Source organism: Pteronotus mesoamericanus, unplaced genomic scaffold (assembly GCF_021234165.1).
Source record: "Pteronotus mesoamericanus isolate MK-2021 breed Mesoamerican mustached bat unplaced genomic scaffold, CSHL_Meso_final contig_774, whole genome shotgun sequence".
Lineage (NCBI taxonomy): Eukaryota > Metazoa > Chordata > Mammalia > Chiroptera > Mormoopidae > Pteronotus > Pteronotus mesoamericanus.
The window spans coordinates 20,668-40,084 of record NW_026555256.1 but is presented as its reverse complement, the minus strand read 5'-3'; the positions used below and the strand labels follow the sequence as shown (position 1 = coordinate 40,084).

General features: G+C 44.1%; 1 protein-coding gene and 1 pseudogene across 1 annotated transcript; both read right to left on the bottom strand.

Moving 5' to 3' along the window:
* Positions 1-252: 252 nt before the first annotated feature.
* Positions 253-2,571, bottom strand: LOC129079116 (interferon omega-1-like; annotated as a pseudogene).
* Positions 2,572-16,803: 14,232 nt separating this feature from the next.
* On the bottom strand, positions 16,804-17,443 carry LOC129079115 (interferon omega-2-like). Its single transcript, XM_054584082.1, has one exon. It carries the CDS (start codon positions 17,411-17,413, stop codon positions 16,853-16,855), a length of 561 nt encoding a protein of 186 aa, XP_054440057.1. The 5' UTR covers positions 17,414-17,443; the 3' UTR covers positions 16,804-16,852.
* Between the last annotated feature and the right edge of the window lie 1,974 nt (positions 17,444-19,417).

Sequence of the window (19,417 nt, the reverse complement as noted above, 5' to 3'; positions counted from 1 at the left end):
TTTTTAAATATTATAAATGTGATGGGTGCAAGAGGAATAGATTAAATAAACAACAGATTAAATAAGTGATAGATAGATAGATAGATAAACAAGCTTCAAGCACTAGGGCAGTCACCTCTTAGAGACTGATTAAGCAAGACCTGAATTTTTTAACATATTCTTGCCCAACAGTACTGACAAATGATTTGCTGAGTTAAAGTCAATGAATTCTTGGACTAGAGCTTAAATAAAAGCTTTTTGACATGACCTAAGTCATATGTGCATTATATCAAGGTCACCCCAGGTCCCATCCTTATTTCTTAACCTTTCTTGCAAGGTTATTAGTAAAGACAAGAATCTCATGATTTCCACTTGGACAACCTCCCAGGCACAGTCACTGTACTTCTCTTTCAGGTAGAGACAAAAGCCCTGCAAGTACCTCCTCACAGCCGGGATAGGTCCCTAGGTTAGCAAGGCAGCTCCTTCCTCTTCCGTCTCCTGCTCCAAAGCAAGGGCTCCAGGTCTGCCAGCTGCCGATGGAGTCCCATGCGCAGCTGGTTCAGCAGGGTCGTGTCCCAGGCAGCGGAGGCGTGCTCTGTGAGCGAGAGGTCAGCGATGTGCTGGAGCATCTCGTGGAGGACGGCCATGGGCTGGGCCTTCTGCACCTGGCTGCCATTTACCATCGCCTGGGAGAATCTGAGGTCTTTTCTGTCCCTTGGACAGAAGGAAGGGGAGATTCTCCTCGTTTGGCCCAGAATCACCAAGTTGCCCCTGCTGAGCAGGTCATGGTTCTAAGGTAGGTTGCAGCCCAGATATCCACCAGGGCAATAGCTGTTCACCAACCAGGGCTGTGAGTAGAGAAAGCAGGAGGGCCGTGGGCAATGAGGAGAATGCTGGCCTATGGTAAGATCTCAGGGAGAACAACAATACCCTATGTTCTCTGATGACCTTCTTTCTAAACATGGCCATTAAACAGGGAACACAATTTTCATTATCTAAACATTTCTTTATACTTTTACTTCCTTGTTTGTTTTCCTTTGTGAGTTCTCCATGTGGTCTGAGATGATGTCATTAATCTACACTATTAATTTTGCAATTTCATTCTTCCCATTAACTTCAGATGTGTTAATCCAAATGGATACCTATCAGTCAAATGACAAATGATACTGTCCTAAAGTTAGAAGTGTATGTAGGTGTGTAAATAGTGTCAGCATGAGAGGGTTGTTGGGTCAAAAACCGACGTTCTATTCTGCAATTGAGACATTTCTTCCATGAAAAACTTGGATGAGAACCGAATTGTTCAAGATGGGAGATGTTCAAGAGCTGATGTTTGTACTCACGTACATGAACCTACATACATTTTTTTTGTCATATAAATGTTGCTCTTCTCTATGTTAGAAACAAAATTTGGCCTTGAATCTAGGCAGCATTTGTTCCCTCTTTACTTTACATAGAGAGCAAGGCTCCCTCAGCCCCCTGTGGATTTGTGGATTTGTTAGGCACTCACCAGACCATGTATGGCAAATGAGGTCTTTATAAGCAAGGGCTAAGTTTTGTTTATAGTTGCATTCACAGGAGAGGCTGAGGCTTTTAGTGAATGAGTTTCTGGGATGTTTCTCTTCCTTCTAGACCCCTTCATGCAGGTCCATGGGGTTATACCTCATTGGAGCAACTAGGGCAGACTTGTAAAACAGGCAATTGAAACAGTTTGTATGTTAGAATTCTATTAAGTTTTAAAATATGCTTTAATCCCAAAATTAAATTCCCTTGTCTTCTTTTTGATGTTGCATGCTCTTGTTTTTGTTTTGTTTTGCTGACTTTTACCTATCCTTTACTTTGGTTGCGTGGGAAATAAATTCCTTGATTCAGGTTCATTTTTCAACCTTATGAAGGAATTGTCCCAGGCTACTTAATACTCTATGCAATTTAGCTATCTGTGAATCCCAAAAAGCCTGTGATTTTCCTGAAATTGATGCTGTCTGTAGTGTAGATGAAATATCAATTTAATCAGAAAGAGTGCAAATAATGATAAAGAACAAAATAATTCTTGAATTATCTATCTCATGTAGAAAATGAAGGGAGAGTATAGTAATGATACTAAATACAGTGTGATAAAAGGAGAAATTAGGAAACAAACTATCGAAGCTCATAATCTCTGAAATTGTATTCTCTGCACTGATTAGATTTAAAATAAAAGATATATCTGATATTAATGTGGCGAAAAGAAGTTTTTATTAAACAGTTCTGGAAAGTTAGCGATCTAAGTAGAAATCCATGTACAATTTTATTTCATACTGCAGGCCATAATAAATCTTCATGGAATGGGATATTGACAGTAAGATTAGAATTTTAAAAAGAGAGAGGAGGCTCAGAGTAACATTGCAAGTTCAAAAGAAATAGCTAACCTACAAATGAAATGCTGGTTATTTTCAAATATATACAAATTCCTAACTTCTTCATTTAAAGCAGGACATGGCTATAGAGACTTCCCAGGCAAGATGGCTGAATGGAACCAGACTAAGGATTTTCTTACCCACAAGCCAACAAAATAAGGAAAACTAAGTAAAATATATAAAATATGTAAGAATCCATCAAAGAATGGAAGAGGAATATTATTTGAAATGTATCAGGGCATCAATGAGGGAGGAATAGTATGATTGTTCATTTTACGTGTCAACATAGCTAGTCCATGGCACACAATATTTGAATAAACATAATTCTAGATGTTTCTGTGAAGGTAAGTTTAACAAGAGATGATAGGCATTTAATTTTTAAGTTGGTGGACTTTGAGTGGGTGGGTTTCATCCTGTTAGCTGAACCTCCCAGGATAATAAGAAATTCTTCCAACAGACTGCCTATGGACTTACAATGCAATTCCCTCTAGGGTCTCCGGCCTCTTGGCTCTGTTTTAGGACAATGCTGACTAATACAATCAGGGACAACAAGTGTTTCCAAGAATTGTCCGTTTCCTAAATTTTTCTATCTTCCCTTCTGGCAGATGGTAGGGAAAGACAGCAAAGCACAGAAATCTGTTGAAATTACACTAAAGGCCTAATCAACCCCAAGTTGAAGAACAACAAATCTGAATGTTGAGTATATTGCGTAGGAGGAAATGCAAGACACCTCCACATTTGCAGGCCCGCTCTGCCACCTTAGTGGTTCATACATACGTCCTGGTGAAACACCACTATGAAAATATTGTGTTGACCACATAAATTTCCTTTAAATTATATGAAGATCGATACACTTGAATTAATAAAATGTCACAAGTTCTCAGGTGACCATGATACCATTCATCCACATCCTTTAGCTTATATGAATATTCTTCTGGCAGCTAGGCAGAGTTTTCTTACTGCGTGAAAGACACGTCAAGATTGCTATTCAATGTGACACTATGACTATCCTTCTGTTTAATAATAGTTGATGTCTGATATTAGGAATAAGTCTGTGAAACTAAAATCGTACTATTGAGAGTTGTTTAATTAATGACTAATGAGATTTTCCTGGTTACCACCACTGAGTTCCACTCCTGGTCTGGCAGCTCCACCTGCCCCCCAGAGTCGCGTAGTATGTGGACGGGGTAATGCACAGGGAGGCTCCGGGCCGCACGGGAGGTGTGGGCAGAGAACACATCTTCCTCTCTCCCTGTCACTGCCCAGTCCCAAAGAGTTCAAGGCCTGCATGAAGCTGGACGTTCTTTCTCCTTGTAATGCAGAGGGTAAGGAAACAGGCTCGTGACGACCTTAGGATCTATTGTTGCCACCAAGTAGCCTTTTTGTTGCATGAAGGGACATCCCAGGGAAGTGGTAGGACTTCCGTGCAGAGCAGAAGCCTGCCCTCCTCTTAGTGGCTGCCGTTGTTGCACTTGGCCACCAGGGGGGCTGTCTTCCCTGAGGGGAGTTCCCTTGGCCCACCCACACTCTGCATCTTGCTTTCTGTTTCCTGTTAGCTACAGGTTCTATTACGTCATAGTCAACAGACGTTAAGGAAAGCGTCTCTTGCAGGTGTTTCTGCAAAACCTGGAAATGTTATTTAACTTTTGCTTTCTACTTGTGGTGTTCTGCTCTTTAGGGAAACCTTGAGACTGAAACCACGACTGAGCAGAAAGCAGTCGTGTGATTGGGTGGAGAGGGAAAGAGAGCGAATGACATGTGTGCTCTGGGGGTTGCTACCTGGAGAGGAGGGAAACCTGCGTGATACGGGCATGGGAACTCCTCAACGCCGAGAGGGAGGGAGGGAATGTGCAGGTGCCAGAATCGTTAACTATCATGTGCTTCTGCCTTTTATCTGGTTGTTTGCTCCCGCCTCCCTGATACTAATACAAGCCACCATTTCATCATTAAAATACAAGATACTGCTTTGAATGAGGAACGACAATTTTCAACCTTCTCTAAAATTCATGACAGAATTCTCTTTTTTCTGGCTGCCTCCTCTGGAGGTCGGTTATTGAAAGGTAGGACACTGGTCCTAAGAACTTTATAGAAGGAGACAAATCATATCCTCACATACAGCAGTCTCAAGAAAAACAGGGAAGTAACGACCATATTTTAAGTTCAGTTCCATGGACGATATGATGCTAAGTGCCTTGAAATACATGAGGTCCCTGAATAGTCACAAAAAACACAACTATTTTGAACTTACTTGATTTGGGGGGAAAAAATTAGGGCTTAGAAAGATACAGTGAGTTGCTCAACATCACACATGCGTTCAGGCAGAATGGAATGTCAATGGAAAATTCTTCATGGTGAGTTTTGGATGATTGCTTTTGTGTTTTTTGTATTCTGCATTTCTGCCGTAACTGTTAAATCTCTTTATGCTCTTGTACAGGCAAAGTTCTCTTGCTCTGTGAGTTTCCAATGTTCATTTTATAGTCTCCACTCATTTTGAGCATTTTATTAACCTTCAGTATTGAGAAAGAGATTGCATAATCCAGCTTCTCACTTTTGATTTTGAAGGAAGGTGTCAGTCTTTGTGTCCATGGTAATTTGGTTATCTTGGGACTCACGTGCAACTGTGATATTCATAACATTAGGGGAAATGGCTGAAGTGTCATATTAAAAATTCTTTATCATATTCCGCTCTACCAGAAAATGAAATATGTTATAAACCCGTGTCAGAATCACATAACTAACTTAATTTAAAAAGCCAATAATTCCAGGAATCTTTAGATTGTCAGTAGTAGTTATATATTTTGATGAAGGACTGAATTCTCATATTTGGCCAGGGGTAATACGCTCCTGTGTTTACTGGGCACCCACCTTTTTGGCTCAAACTTTCAGGAAAAAGTCTTTTGTTTTAATTTTTTAATGCAATTTCTTTACTCATTTATATTTAGACACTTGTTTTTGTATGATAAAGGAAATTGCTCTCTGCTCTGTCATGAGAGAAAGGTAAGCAGCCTGCTGCCATATACAGAACCATAAATCTAAACTCAAGCGCTCCCTGATTCACACAGCTTACAGCAATCAGACAATTTACGACATTAGTTTTTGGTGGATCTTTATTGAAGGGACAATGACCTACCATTATGCTGAGCTCTTTGGGGACCCCTCAGAACAATGATGAACAATCGTATGATCCTATTTCTGGGGGATCGTCACACCGTGTCAGTTGGATTTCCAGCATTTGGCATGTAATGGTGGAAGCACTACTTCAGGTCAGTGGGCAAGAGTTTGGACCCTGAGTCCTTCGACTGCTGTTTTGCCTCCTATCACGTTCACTTTTCTTTCTTTTCTAAACATGGCTACATTCTCTCTTCTAGATGCCAGGCCTGTAGACTTTAATTCCCTGCCACTGACTGAATGTTTATGTCCCCAGAAAATTCATATGCTGAGGTCCCAACCCCCAAAGCAAAGGCAGAGGATGGTGGGGCCTTGGGGAAATACCTGGGGCAGGAGGGTGATAACGTCCTCTTTAATGGAGTAAGTGCCCTCATACAAGAGGCCTGAGTAGATCCCTCACGATGCTGCCCTGTGAGGCCCCAGGGAGAAGTCAGCAGTGCGCGCCAAGGCGCAGGATCTCAGCAGAACCCAACCTTGAAGACGCCCTGATTTGAACTTCAGCTTCTAGAACTGTGAGCAAAAAATTGTTGTTCTTTATGAGCTACTTAGTCCATGCTACTTTGTTAAAGTAGTGCAAATGGACTAAGATATGACCTGGCCACTTTTCTTTTAGGAACACCTCCCGGGATTTTGTGAAATACTGAAGGAGAGAAAAATCATTTACTCAACCTTGCGTGCAAGAAAAGTTATAACCGAATAGTGTGTGAAGTGGAATTTTAACCAACTGTTTGGTTCCAGGCATATTTTCTTCAGGTATGTATTTTCAATATTTATAATATCAGAAGGAGAGTCATGGGCCTGCTCCTAAGTGGAAGACTCACTCTCCACTCTTCTCTCAGTGGTCCTCAAGGCGCTCCTTGGAGGAGCAACCCGATCAAAATTTTCCTTGTCTCCCTCAGGCGATCAGGACACAACTTGAGCCTTGCAACGTGTTTGGAGACCTCAGCTGAACGTTTGTGGCCATTTTCAACCTGAGCCTGTTCCTCTGGGAATCAGCATGAATGCTTCTTTCTAAGAGTCAGTGGTGCTGTGAACTCCAACCAGTGACATTCCTGTCATCTCCCCTGCCCAGGGGAATTATGATTGCATAACTTCTGCAGTCAGACTTTCATTTGTTGCTTTTGTTGTTTATGATAACGTGCTTGCAGAAAACACATTGGTTATTTGTTTTTCACCAAAAAATTTTTAATGCAAGTAGGGTAAGGATGAAGATTGGTCATATTTACTAAAATTGTCTCCTGTTCCATTGATCACCAGCTTAGAGTCTATTTCCCAGCTTCTTTGAACTCAAGGCATCCCAGGAGGTTAAATTCAGACCAACTAATGAGAGCACAAGTGATAATGCAATGTAAACATTCCTGGTTTTGAAACATCCCATGTGATCTACCATAGTTTTTTCTTTTGCATCTGAGTGGAATAGACTCAAGTACTTCACACAAATTTGGCCTCACGTGTGGAACGTGGCAGAGTCACAAAATTGAAGCCTCCTATAACCTCAGTCACTGTCTGCAGAAGAGCCAAAAAAGAGTCATCTGATGAGAAATGCTTGCCTTGTGCTCTTATGCAAAAAAACTTTAAAGTACTATAGTGATCATAGTATAAATAGTTCTATGTTTACCAGAAAAACTAGCATTAACTAGCAAATGTCTTTAAAAAATACAATCCTGAAGAACATTTCCATTAAAAAATTGAACGTTACACTTCGGAAACAGCGAATATTCTCTGCATCCTCTATGTCTCGCCTCCAGCCCAAATTTAAACAGATAAAATAATTATGTCATTATTCATTTATGAGAGTAGATCGTGTTCATCTCCCTAAACACAATTTTGTAAATTCATGATGTACGACATATTTTTCTAATAACCCCATGATTATGGTTTCAGGTATTTCTCAGCTGGTGCAAAACTGTGAATGGAGATTTTGGGGGGCTCAGCAAACAATACAACGGGAGAGAAAGAGTCAGGAGCATGAATTTCTTCCTCATTTGCTGACTTTTCCCTGAGGATTGTTATGTGAGGAGAAGGCACACTCCAGTTTCGACTCCGACACACTCCCAGGCGCAGGAGCCATACTTCTTTCTTTCAGATTGTTATGGACTCCTTGGAAGTCCTTCCGGACAAGGTGTGCTAAAGAGGGACACGCCAGACTTTCTCCTTCTGTCCGATCCATGTGTGCTAGGCTGTGATGACGCTAGAGAGCAAGTTGAAGGAGGAGGGTGCGGTTCCCCGCCCCAAGGCCGTGTCCTGTTGTGAAGAGTTCCGAGATCTGCTGGAGCATCCGATGGCGGAAACAGCTGCGTTGTGTCCTCTGCATTTGGGTGATAGTCCCTCTCTGTGAGGGAAATTTGAAGTCGTTTCTGTCGTGCAGGCGTGACTGAGGCGGGATAGTGTTCAACTGTCCCAAAAGAGCAAAGAGTTTACCGCTGCCTGGGCAAGGGATCAAAGGAGGTCCCCGCCAAGAGAGCAAGCAGGCATGGCGCAGAGCAGCGCTCCCGCCACTAGCCACCAATAGATCTGGACCATTGAGAATTCCAGGGATTCAACCGAAGGCCGCCAAGGGGCAACGCGCGCACAATAGCGCCAAGTTTCGCCGTCGGTTCCCTGGAGAGCGCGATTCTCCAGCTGGCCACACGAGGGAGCGCAGGTGGCTCTTTGAGACTCGGGTTTGGAAAAGGCAGACTTGGCAGCCAGAGTTTTCAGAGGGCTGGGTCGCAGCGCAGAAACAGCGCGCCGCCACCGAGCGACTTTGTGCCGCTTTAACAGTGAGCACAAAACCTTCCTTTCCGGGGCCCTGACAGCTGAAGGCGGAGCTCTAGCTGGGCCTCACCGGGGACATTTTTCTCAGGTACCTGGCACAGAACCTCGCCTTTTCTGCACTTTCCCCCGAGTTCTGTGCTTTACTTTCGCTCTGACACTCTAGCGAGGCCATTTCTTTTTCTTTTTTCCTTTTCCTTTTCCTTTCTTTCTTTCTTTTCTTTTCTTTTCTTTTTTTTAACAAAGAATGCGTTTGATGACAGACTCGAGGGCGGGAAACGGAGAGTGGTCGTGTTTACAGATTCCGGAGAGTTTCTAACCGAGATGTGTGCAGGTTCTGAGACTCGATCGCGGAAACGACAGGCCGCGACTGCACCCTGCGGGGGACGCTGTGGAAGTGAGTGGGACGCGGCCATCAGGGGGTCAGGGCCCTGAAAGGGGCGCCGGTGCAGGCTTTCTGACTTTTATGGTGATTTTTCAAGGTTACAACCTTACAGACCGGTGGAGTAAGCCATAGGAAAACTGAAAAGAGGGAATATTAAAACAGCATTTTCTTCCACTTTTCAAAATGTTAAAATATTTTAATATTACATATAAATGTCAAATGTAAAATGTAAAAAATGTTTTTAACTTTAAGACGTCATTTTATTAAACACTTTACATGTTTAATATTAAATAAATATCAATGTAAAAATTTACAATTTTTAATTTTTGACGTCAGACTGTTAAAACAGCATGTAGGAAATTTATAAACTAGCTTATTTATACCAAAACAGGAATTAAATACAATGTTACTTTCATGGTTTGAAAGAAGCAAACACATTAGTAATTTCAAGATTACGAGTGTTCACTGGAGAGTACTGCTGTATCGCACACTTTCTCATGACTTGGTGATTCTCTTGAGTAATTTTTCTGTAACTTCCCATCACTGAAACGTCTTCATTGGACTCCTCCTTGACTATACTGTTAAAAATAAAAATTAGCGCTGTGTATGAAGTTCTGTACAAGCAGCTGGGGACATCTAGCAGGTCAGATCTTTTCAACTTCTTTGGTGGGAACTTTGCAGACTGAGCGAATTAGCCAAAATTATCTTTGCATGGTGCCCTCATCCTTTCTAAGCCTCTCAGGGACTTGCAAATGGAAGGTCATTTTGATACTCTGGTCATCATGGATGTTTTGGCATCATATTCATTTTTTCCTAATGCAGGAAAGTATGATTTATCTTGATCGCTGAAATTGGATGCCTTCTTGAATTCTGTGCTTGCGGGAAGAACTCTACCTTACCACTAGCCCAGGAAATAGCTTTTGAGTGAGTGTTGTTATCGCCAATGGCTGAAAGTCTATGAGTGTCTCATTTTCCATCACGATCTTCCCTCCTTTCTTCTTCTTCTTCTCCTTCTCCTCCTCCTCCTCCTCCTCCTCCTTCTTCTTCTTCTTCTTCTACTTCTTCTTCTTCCTCTTCTTCTTCTTCTTCTTCCTCTCCCAGAGTTTCCATTTCCTGGTGGAAGTCATGAGGACTCACCGAGAGTGTGAGAGAAGCTGCAGTCAAGCTTCCCTTGGCATGGCTGGGCTTGGGTCATACAGATTATTGTTCGTCACATTAACACAAGAGGCAGCTATCGTTCTGTCTGTTCAGATTCTCAGCCTGTGATTTGCAACTCTTATTTATCTTTACGTTTTCCTGTGTGACCGCTATTAAAGTTCACTCACTTTCTGAAAGAGGGATTGAAAATCTGAAGTCATTGAAATTCAGAAGCCACAGACAGACTTTTGTCGGGAGGTGAATCTTTCCGGTAGCCTTCCAGCTCCTCCCCTTCATCCTCCTAACTCTTTGCTCCTAGCTGTCCTGAGGCTGCTGGGGCTTTGTTAATCCTGAAAATGCCTTAGTCTGTGCCTTCCCTGCCCCCTGAAGGACAGTAACCACCCCTGTCTTACCTTCCCTGCATCCACATTTAAGCAAATTGCCTGCCACATACATGCAGTCAGCACACCTTGGGGGATGGAATGCAGAGAAATGTGTGAAGTAACCCTTGGTGTTCAGTGTAATGCAGCTATTATCTGCATGTGTCAGAAACATGAGCTGTGGCTCCCATGAAGAAAGGGAGAATTCCAATCGAGTGCATGAGCCCCTAAAAGGAAAATGCGGAGAGGGGAGGCAACTTTTATCTCAGTGCAACTTAAGAAGTGTTAAAACGGAGTCCCAGGTCAAACCCCTAACTCCTCTTACCAGAGTCGAAAAGAGACAGAATGATTGAGACTCATGTTTTCATTTCACCATTGCATCTCATTTAGGTGAATACATCCTCTTGGATTGAGATTTCTATCATTTCCCATTGTAATGATACAAAAGAAGTGCTGAAGTTATGACATTTTAGGAGGGCCTTGGACAGACAAGAGGTTGGGGAAAAAGGACATGGGAACACAACAGGGGGGGAGTTCAGAAAATGATCATCGCAGCTGATTTAAGAATCTCACTTGCAAGACAGTGCTCAGGGCAGCTGGGTGAAGGCTCCCAGAGCCAGGCGGCGGCATCACCAACCTCACCCGGGGCCCGCCGGCCTCTTCGCTGATGACACTGAGACTCATGTTCTCCAGCTCTGTCTGTACACTTAGCTGTGACCTGGTCCAGAGCCGTGGCCTGGCAAAGCAGGAGACCCTCACAGCTCTGCAGCAGGAGGGGACAATCTGCCTAGTTTTCCTACCATAGGGACGAGAACATTTTCAGGTGCCTCCCGAGGCAGCAGGACGGCAACCAGGGCCTGAAACCGCGGGCCCTCTCCTCCTCCATGTGATGATCCAGGAGACCTTCAGCCTCTTCAGCCCAAACAGCTGAAGGTGCTCACTGGATTCGATCAGCTGCTGGAGGATCCGGAGACCGGTTGGGTGCAGGAGGCACAAGAGGAAAAGACCCTTTTCCTGGGCCATGAGGTCCCCAGCCAGGCTGTGAGCACGCATTTGCGAAGCACCAGTCTCTCTCTGAAAGAGGCAGCCTCCAGCTGCTGTGCCGGTCACATTATCCTCCGGGAAGGTGGGAAATGAAAATTAATGAGGGATTTCTCTGTATCGTCAAGTTCACAGCAAACCCAGGGAGCTGGAAAGGAGACTGAGTCCCAACCTCCAGGGTTCGGTGTTACCCGCTTATGTCTTATCTACTTACAAGCCTCAAGCTTGTAGATTATCCACACAATCCAAAGACATTTTTTTCTACTCCAGTTGTAAAATGCATTGAGTCATTTTGGCACTTTATATCTCAATTAAAAGAGGACTCTCCATTGTATCAAGAAAAAAATGCATTCTCAATTGATAGTAATTAGAATTTATCATCTCTGTGATAGTTGTATTTACAAAATCCATTCTTAATATTTTTTACATTCCACTTTGGGTTCTGGTTTCATTTGTTTGGGGTGAGCAAAATCTATATATTAAGTGTGAGATCCTTCTCATCCTCTTAATGACATAGAGTATACCCTTAAGTTTTTAATCTTCACTCAAATTCAAAGGGAACAATAATGGTTTTTTCACTTCATTGATTCTTCAAATATTTTGAAGTATCTCTGCTCTGAGTAGTTTACTTGTTTTTGTGAATGTTACCGAACAAATGGACCCATCGGGGGGTTCGTGCCCAGATGCTATGACCAAAACAATGACACCCCCCCTTCCCCGGGGTCCCTCGGTTGTAGGTCCTTTGCCCGCCGCCCTTGGAATTATGGCTCTGAATGGCAGAGTTTGGTGAAAAGGAAAGGAACTATTTATTGAAAGGTTACACAGGTTTGATTAATGGCTAAATGTCGCCCTTGAACTTCAAAATCCCTTTAAAGCAATCACTAGCACACACCCCGACCTGCCTTCCCCGCTTTGCCCAGTTAGGCCAGTCAGGCCTGTCAAGGGTACCGTCCTTCAGAAGAAAAAGAACAGAAGTCCGGGGCTCGGCCAGGCAGGCCTCTGGCGGTTCTCAGCACCATCTGCTGCGTCGCCGCGATCTCCAGCTCTTAATCCATAACCATGTGGCACCCTCTCATGGCCCACTAGCAAGAGTCCTTTCTCCCCTCTTTCTTCCCACGTGGTCTTCACACTGTTCCCCAGAGTCCGTGTCCCTTTGTCTCTCCCGTGGGCCCCAGTCCCTCCTCTTTCCTCTCCCAGTTACGTTCTGCATTAAGTCTTTTAAACCTTCCTGATTAGCTTTGGTGATACGCAAAATAACCCTTTTTGCATATGAGGAATGAAGCTATCCCGTTACTGACAGGCAAAATGACTCTCAATGGCCCTGCTCAAGGCTCCCATCCCCCATGGCGGCCCCGCCCTGGGGTGGGCAGAATATATTTTTCTTGGACACCCCAATCTCCGGGCCCCGTCACAAATACCCTTTGGAGGAGGGGGCCCTGGATGTGCCCCGTTACATGAATACATTGGTAAGTATAACAAAGATGTTAATTTCTTTCCTGGGGTGCCCTGGCAGAGAAAACAGGGCTTAAAGATTAAGTAACCCAGCAGGACCCTTTCCACGGCTCTGAAGGGCAGGCATAAAACACGAGGACAGGTTACAGCTATTCAGTATTTCTCCTGCTTCCTGGAGAATCGTGTCTGCTGGTTGTGGTTTCAATTTCAGCAATTGCATGAGTAAGAACCTAAAGTGAAATATAGCATCTTAGAATTTAAATTTCTACAAGTAAGTAGTGTGTGTATCTTCTATTTGTGGGTTTTGGGGTGGGTGCCGGATGCAAGGCCAAAAACTACATCCATTGCCTGCGGCCGCGGAGCCTCATCTGGCCTGGCGGGGTTATGGTAATTGAGCATCCATTAAAGCAGAGCTAATGCACGTGATATCAGCAGGCGCCCTTCAGAGCGCGTAAGTCTTGTATGGGTCAGGGGAAGCTTCCAGAGCCAGCAACTGGTCAGCTGACAACCCAAGGATCTTTAGGAGCTAACCGGTAAATGCACGAAGGTCCGTTTTGGCCATGTAAAGAGCCAGTATTCTAGGGTAGCAGGTTAAAATACAGGTTTCATATTTGGAGATAAGGCTGAGTAAATACAAACATGTGCAAGTCATAATCACAGAGATCCCACTGAGAACTCTTTGGGAGGCTGAGACTGTGTGTGCAGAGAGCATGAAGTGCGGAGCCCAGCTTAGACTGTCGAGGAACATCGAGGTTCCCAAAGATGGGAGGGGGTGGTCAACAGAGGAGAGAAGGCAGAGGAGCAGAAAAACAGAAGATGGTGATGACATAGAAGCCTGGGGAAGGTCAGCTTTAAATGGAGGATGTGGTCGATGTCAGATGATTCTGAAATGTTTGCCACGGCCCTCTGACGGTGATCTCTGAGCTGAGTCGGATGGGACTTACTGTAAACTTTGCCTGAGCAGAACAGGAGAAGAGGGAGGCGGAAGGCACATTATAGGGAGTGGAGAAATGAGCTGCATGTGAAGACGTAGGGACAGACATGTAAATTCAAGGCACTTAGAACAATATATCCTAGTACATATATATAATATATATACTCTATATGCGTGTATATATGTATAAAAAACAATATATAACTTAGTACAACAGATCGGCCTTTGGTGTGGTTGGTGGTGGTTCATTTTGCTTGCCCCACAATCTCTTTAGTTCCACATTGATGTAAAATATTCACTTTTCATCACCCATCACATATGTTTTAAAAACAGAAAGGTTTAGTTCCATTTAAGTAGAGAATTGCATGCCAAAATATGGTCAAGAAGTTTTGTTGTTGTTGTTGTTGTTGTTGTTGTTGTGTTGCTTAACCTATGTGGACCCATACTTCAAAGCAATTGACATAACCAAGCTGGTGCAAATGATTTTCAGTGCTTGATTTGGATATTTTGAGTATGTCGGCTATCTCCTGCATAGTATAATGTTGATGGTTCTCAGCTAATGTCTCAGTTTGATCGCTATCAACTTCAACTGGTCTATGCAATCTTGGAGCATTGTTCAGTGAGGAAAAATCCAGCAGGAAACTGTGCAAACCACTTTTGACACGTTGAATGAGTCACAGCAGCTTCTCCATACACTGCACAAATCTTTTTGTATTTTAGTTTGTTGGGAAACGGCGCATCAGGTTCAGGGGCTGTAGCCCCACCAACGGGCGAGAGGGCCCCAAGGCTGGACGTAACCAAGGAGGCCTTGGGAAAACGGGCCACTGCAGAGATGAAACCTGCCCCCTTCACATCACCCTGCTCGACCCTGCGATGGTCGGTTGTTGATGACTGGTAAGTTCTCTCGCGAGGAGAGATGACCTAAGACAGACAGCGGCCAACATGGGCATCAGGTCAAGGTCTTGGGGGACACGGAGAAAGAGTAAAAAGGCCCGCAACCCCTCGGCTCGGCTTGGACGTGGCCAGAGTCCTCATTCCATCCGAAAGAAGTCTCCTTATCTCTGGGCTGCCTGCCCTGCCCGCCTGGTTCAGGCTTGAAACAGTATTAAAGGCAGGTACAGCCCTAAACTTGACCGGGCAGTTCCGGGGGACAATCAGGCCTAGAAGTAAGTTCCTCTAAGCATGCTTTGTTCATCCCTCAAAAGCTATGACAACCAGCTCAAACTGGGAAGGAGATTTACATTATTCACAGACCCTGACCTGAGGCAGATCTCTTGTGTTCCTTCGATTGTTATCCATAATCTCTCTCTGTTTTCTGTAAACATTGCCTTTTGACACTGATTGATGAGCTTTGCTGTACACGCCTGTGCATATGGTTCTCAACAAAAGCCTTTGGACATGGGGGTATGGGACCTTCTCCCCTCGAGGGAAGAGCCATGTCCCCTCTCCTGGCAAACAGTGAACTGTTTGCAATGACTCGTGTTTTATTTCCCCCAGCCTTGTCCGTGACAACCCCGGGCTGGGCTCTGTGGGATTCAGAGCCCCGCTCACTCCTCAGCTGGCTCCACACAGTAACCCTGAGATCCAGGAGCCCCGCACTACACCGCGGCACTCGCTGTGACATTAGTTGCCTTTCTTGATATAAAAGCACACTATGTGAAAAATGTTGCTCATTTTCTTCCATCTTCAATATTAAAATGGCTACAGAAAAACTCACTGATTTTGATGTGTTCTTTTTAATGCATGCTGATATGACAGCTGTCACAATACAATCAAACAAAATTCACTGAAATAAAGTTAAAGACAACTGAGCACTGCAAGAGCCATCTTATGGAAAAACACTGAATGAACCTTTTGGTCAACCCAATATATAGAGTATGGTCTCCAGCTCCCCGTATAGAAAGGTCATTGTATCTGAGAGGGGATAGGCAATCAAAGAAAGGTTCATGAAGAGTCCAGAATTGCCAAACTTTTTCTCCTCAGCTGAACTTGTCTAAAAAGAAGAAGTAGCAAGAAAGAGAAAGATGAAAGACAAATATTTATTAAAATATTACACACAATATACAGAAAAGCAAACAAATGCAATGGCTAGACGACCCGAAGCAATGATTCAAAAAATCCTCTCAAGTTGGTATCTCTCCCTGCTGCTGCTGTGTGGGAAATTCACGCAACACACACACTAAACTGAATTCTTCTGATTCCTTTATGTCGGCACCTATTTCATTATTGTAACAATGGCCTCCACTCAGGGCCCAAAAATATACATGAGGACACTCAGAGAAGCAGACCTGGCTACAACAGTTTTGAAGAACAAAGAGCTTCCACTCAACTTTTGCTCTCTCCCTTTGGCTTCGTACCCTTACTGGACACCACGAAGCCAAAACCACAGCGGAACCAGAGCACCGGTGCGGGTGGGCTGTAAGGTGGGGGGAGCGAGGGGATAGTGAAAGGGAGCGAACGCAATCAGAACAGCAGGACCACAGAGAGGGTGGGAGGAAGAGCACTGGGTGCATGGATCTGCCCATAAACACCGCGTATCTTTCCTACTTCGTTCTCGATGACCCCTCTCAGATATTTCTCCTTGTAGACTGCTCCTTGTAGACTGAATATAAATTGGTTACAACTCAGACATAAGTACTGAACATATTCCACCTTTTCTAGGACTCCTCTCAAGTTTATGGATAACCTCCCTTTTGATAGGCATTTTCTGACTAGTCATAGAACTGCTCGGTATGACCTAATGGACAGGTACTATTCTGAGATTCATGTATATAGAAATATAAATAAAGATTTCAATTTTCAGAATAAAAGAGCCCAAGAAGTTTCCTTTGATAAGAGTTTAATAATTAAAGCAACATGCAAGTTTAACAACATAACAAAGTAAACATGTTTTGTAAAATGTAATACAACATAAGGGAAAACATTCATTATATAAATATTTAACTATAATAAGGTTGAAAGAATAAATAAATAATAAATAAATACACTAGCAATAAATAAATAACATCAGGGCCATCACCTCTTAGGCACTGATGTCCCAGGAGCTGAATTTTGTAACATGCTGTTGCTTAACACCCTGACAAAAGATGTGCTCGATCAAAGTCAATAAATCCTGTGACTGAGGCAGAAAGAAGGGCCTTTTGCCATGACCTAAGTCCTGTGTACAAGCGTGATCCGGCACGTTCATGGGTGACGATCGCATCAAGGTGAGCGCAGGTCTCCGTCCCTATTACTTAACATGTCTTGTAAGGTTAAGTATCGAAGACCAGGATTTCAAGATTTCCACTTGGACACGATCCCAGGCACAGTCACTGTACTTCTTGTCTTTCAAGTAGCGACAAAGGCCCTCGAAGTACCTCCTCACAGCCAGTGTAGGTCCCTGGGTTGGCGGGACAGCTCCTTCCTCTTCCGTCTCCTGCTTCAAACAGGGCTCCAGGTCTGCCAGCTGCCGATGGAGTCCCATGCGCAGCTGGTTCAGCAGGGTCGTGTCCCAGGCAGCGGAGGCGTGCTCTGTGAGCAAGAGGTCGGAGATGTGCCGGAGCATCTCGTGGAGGACGGCGATGGGCTGGGCCTTCTGCACCTGGCTGCCATTTACCATCGCCCGGGGCAATCGGAGGTCTCTTCCGTCCTTCGGGCAGGAAGAAGTGGAGTTTCTCCACATTCGCCTAAAAAGCAGCGCGTTCTCCTTGCTGAGCAGGATGTGGCTCTGAGGTAGGTCACAGCCCAGAGAGCCACCGGGGCCACAGCTGATTACCACCAGGGCCGTGAGCAGAGACAGCAGGAGGGCCATGGGCGAGGAGGGGCTGCTGGCCTGGCTGAGCTGGGCTTCTGGGGAACAAGCCTGCACCCGACCTGAGCCTACCACCGTCTTTCTAGGCATGGCCATTAAATAGGGAGACACAATTTTCATTTTCTAAACATTTCTTTACACTTTCACTTCCTTTTTTTGGTTTTCATTCTTGAGATCTCCATGCGGTCTAAGATGATGTCAAGATTTTACACTTTTAATTTTGCCGTTTTAATTTTCTCACCAAACTAGAGATGAGTCCGTCCAAATGGACACTTAACAGTCAAATGGGAAGCACCGTTGTCCTAAAGTCAGAAGTGGATGTAGGTGTTCAATACTTACACACATGCATACTCATGAACAATTTTTATTACATAAATACTGCTCTTCTCTGTATTAGAATCAAAATTTGGTCTTCCGTCAGGGCAATGTTTTTGCCATCTTCGCATAGGGAGCCCGGCTCCCTCCGCCCTGTGGGTTTGTGTATGTTGTTAGGTACTTACCAGACCATGTGTGGCATATATGGTGTTCAGGAAAATAAAAAAACACATTGAGAGAGACTTTTCTTTCATATCTATCCCATCAAATATTGTCTCCATATGCCTAAATATTTGTGATCATCTTAAACGTGTATAGAAATACATTGTACTAAGAAACAGATCTTGAGGTGTGTTACCAAGTGTGAAGTAAAAAATGTTTTTAAACATTTAATGAGCCTTGTGTCAGCAGCAAGTCCTTCCTTTCCTTGTCTGATGGTTATTACATACCCACTGTTAGATTAAAGTTAGTATGTAGATTTACTAAGAAACCAGATAAAATGGCCTACTGCCTTAAGAATATTTTTCCCTGAGCAGATTAAATTTTAAAAAATGTTTTTTGTCTCGTGTATTGAAGTGTGATAGGCAAATAAAAATAATTTAGACCCTGGATTCAAGTAGGCTCTTTTTATTCATCAACAAGTTGATAGGAGGTCCTGGCCCTGTTGCTCATTTGCTGGGAGCATCGTCCCGATGTGCCAGGGTGCAGGTTTGAGTCCTGGTCAAGGGCACATACAAGAGTCAAAAAGCACAGTCTGACTGTTTTTTTCTGTATAGCCGCCCATTACCCAGAGAGGACAGCCCTGCCTGGTGCCCGGTGCACTTTCCCCCATAAAACAGCAGAAGCTAAGGAAGTGAGCTTCCACACTATTGGGGAGATACAGGATGAAAGAAACAGACTCATTTGCATAGGTAGAAAGAAGCCTGCCCCCCTCTTCCCAGACTTGTGGGTTGTTTTTGCCTACCATGGGCAATAGGTGGCGGCCTTGCTCTGTGAATGTTTTAATAAGTCAGTCCTGGGCGTAAAAGAATCTGACTCTGACTCATTCAGTTACAGCTATTGTTACATCATTCCTCAGTTCCAAAATTATTCATCAGAACCAAAAAAAAAAAGTCTCTTAGACAGGAGTTCTGAAAAATTAAGAACTCACTCAGCTTTTCCACTTACAGGTGGCTTTGTACCCTTCAAGGGAAATTGGTGGCCTGAAGCCTCAGAAGAACAGAAAACAGCTGCATGGATGGGGCGCAAGTGACGGAGGAGTGAAAGAGGGGAGTGAAAGAGGCTCAGAGAGGGAACTGTGTCGCTGTGGGGCCTCTGGGTGTTGCCTGAGAGCAGGCTGCCTTAGGCAGCTGCCCTGTTGCCAATCAATGCACTTTCTCCCCATTCTCCCCTTTCTTCACTTCTTCCCCTTTCTCCCCTTCCTCCCCTTTTTCTCATTCACAGGGCAACTCGTGCCCTCCCAGCTGTTGCCCTCATGCTGAATCCCAGAGTGGGTAGGTGTGGGTGAGTCCTAAGTCCATTGTAGGCCCTTAGTAGGAGTCTCTTGAGAATCCTGCAGTTTCTTCCAGTGCTCCAAACCCCACCAGTTTATATAGCTAGAAATTAATGGGACTTTTCTTCCTGGTGCTGGGACCTGGGCTGGCTGATCTGGTCTACAACTGGGATCTCTTGTTCCTGACATATCCATCC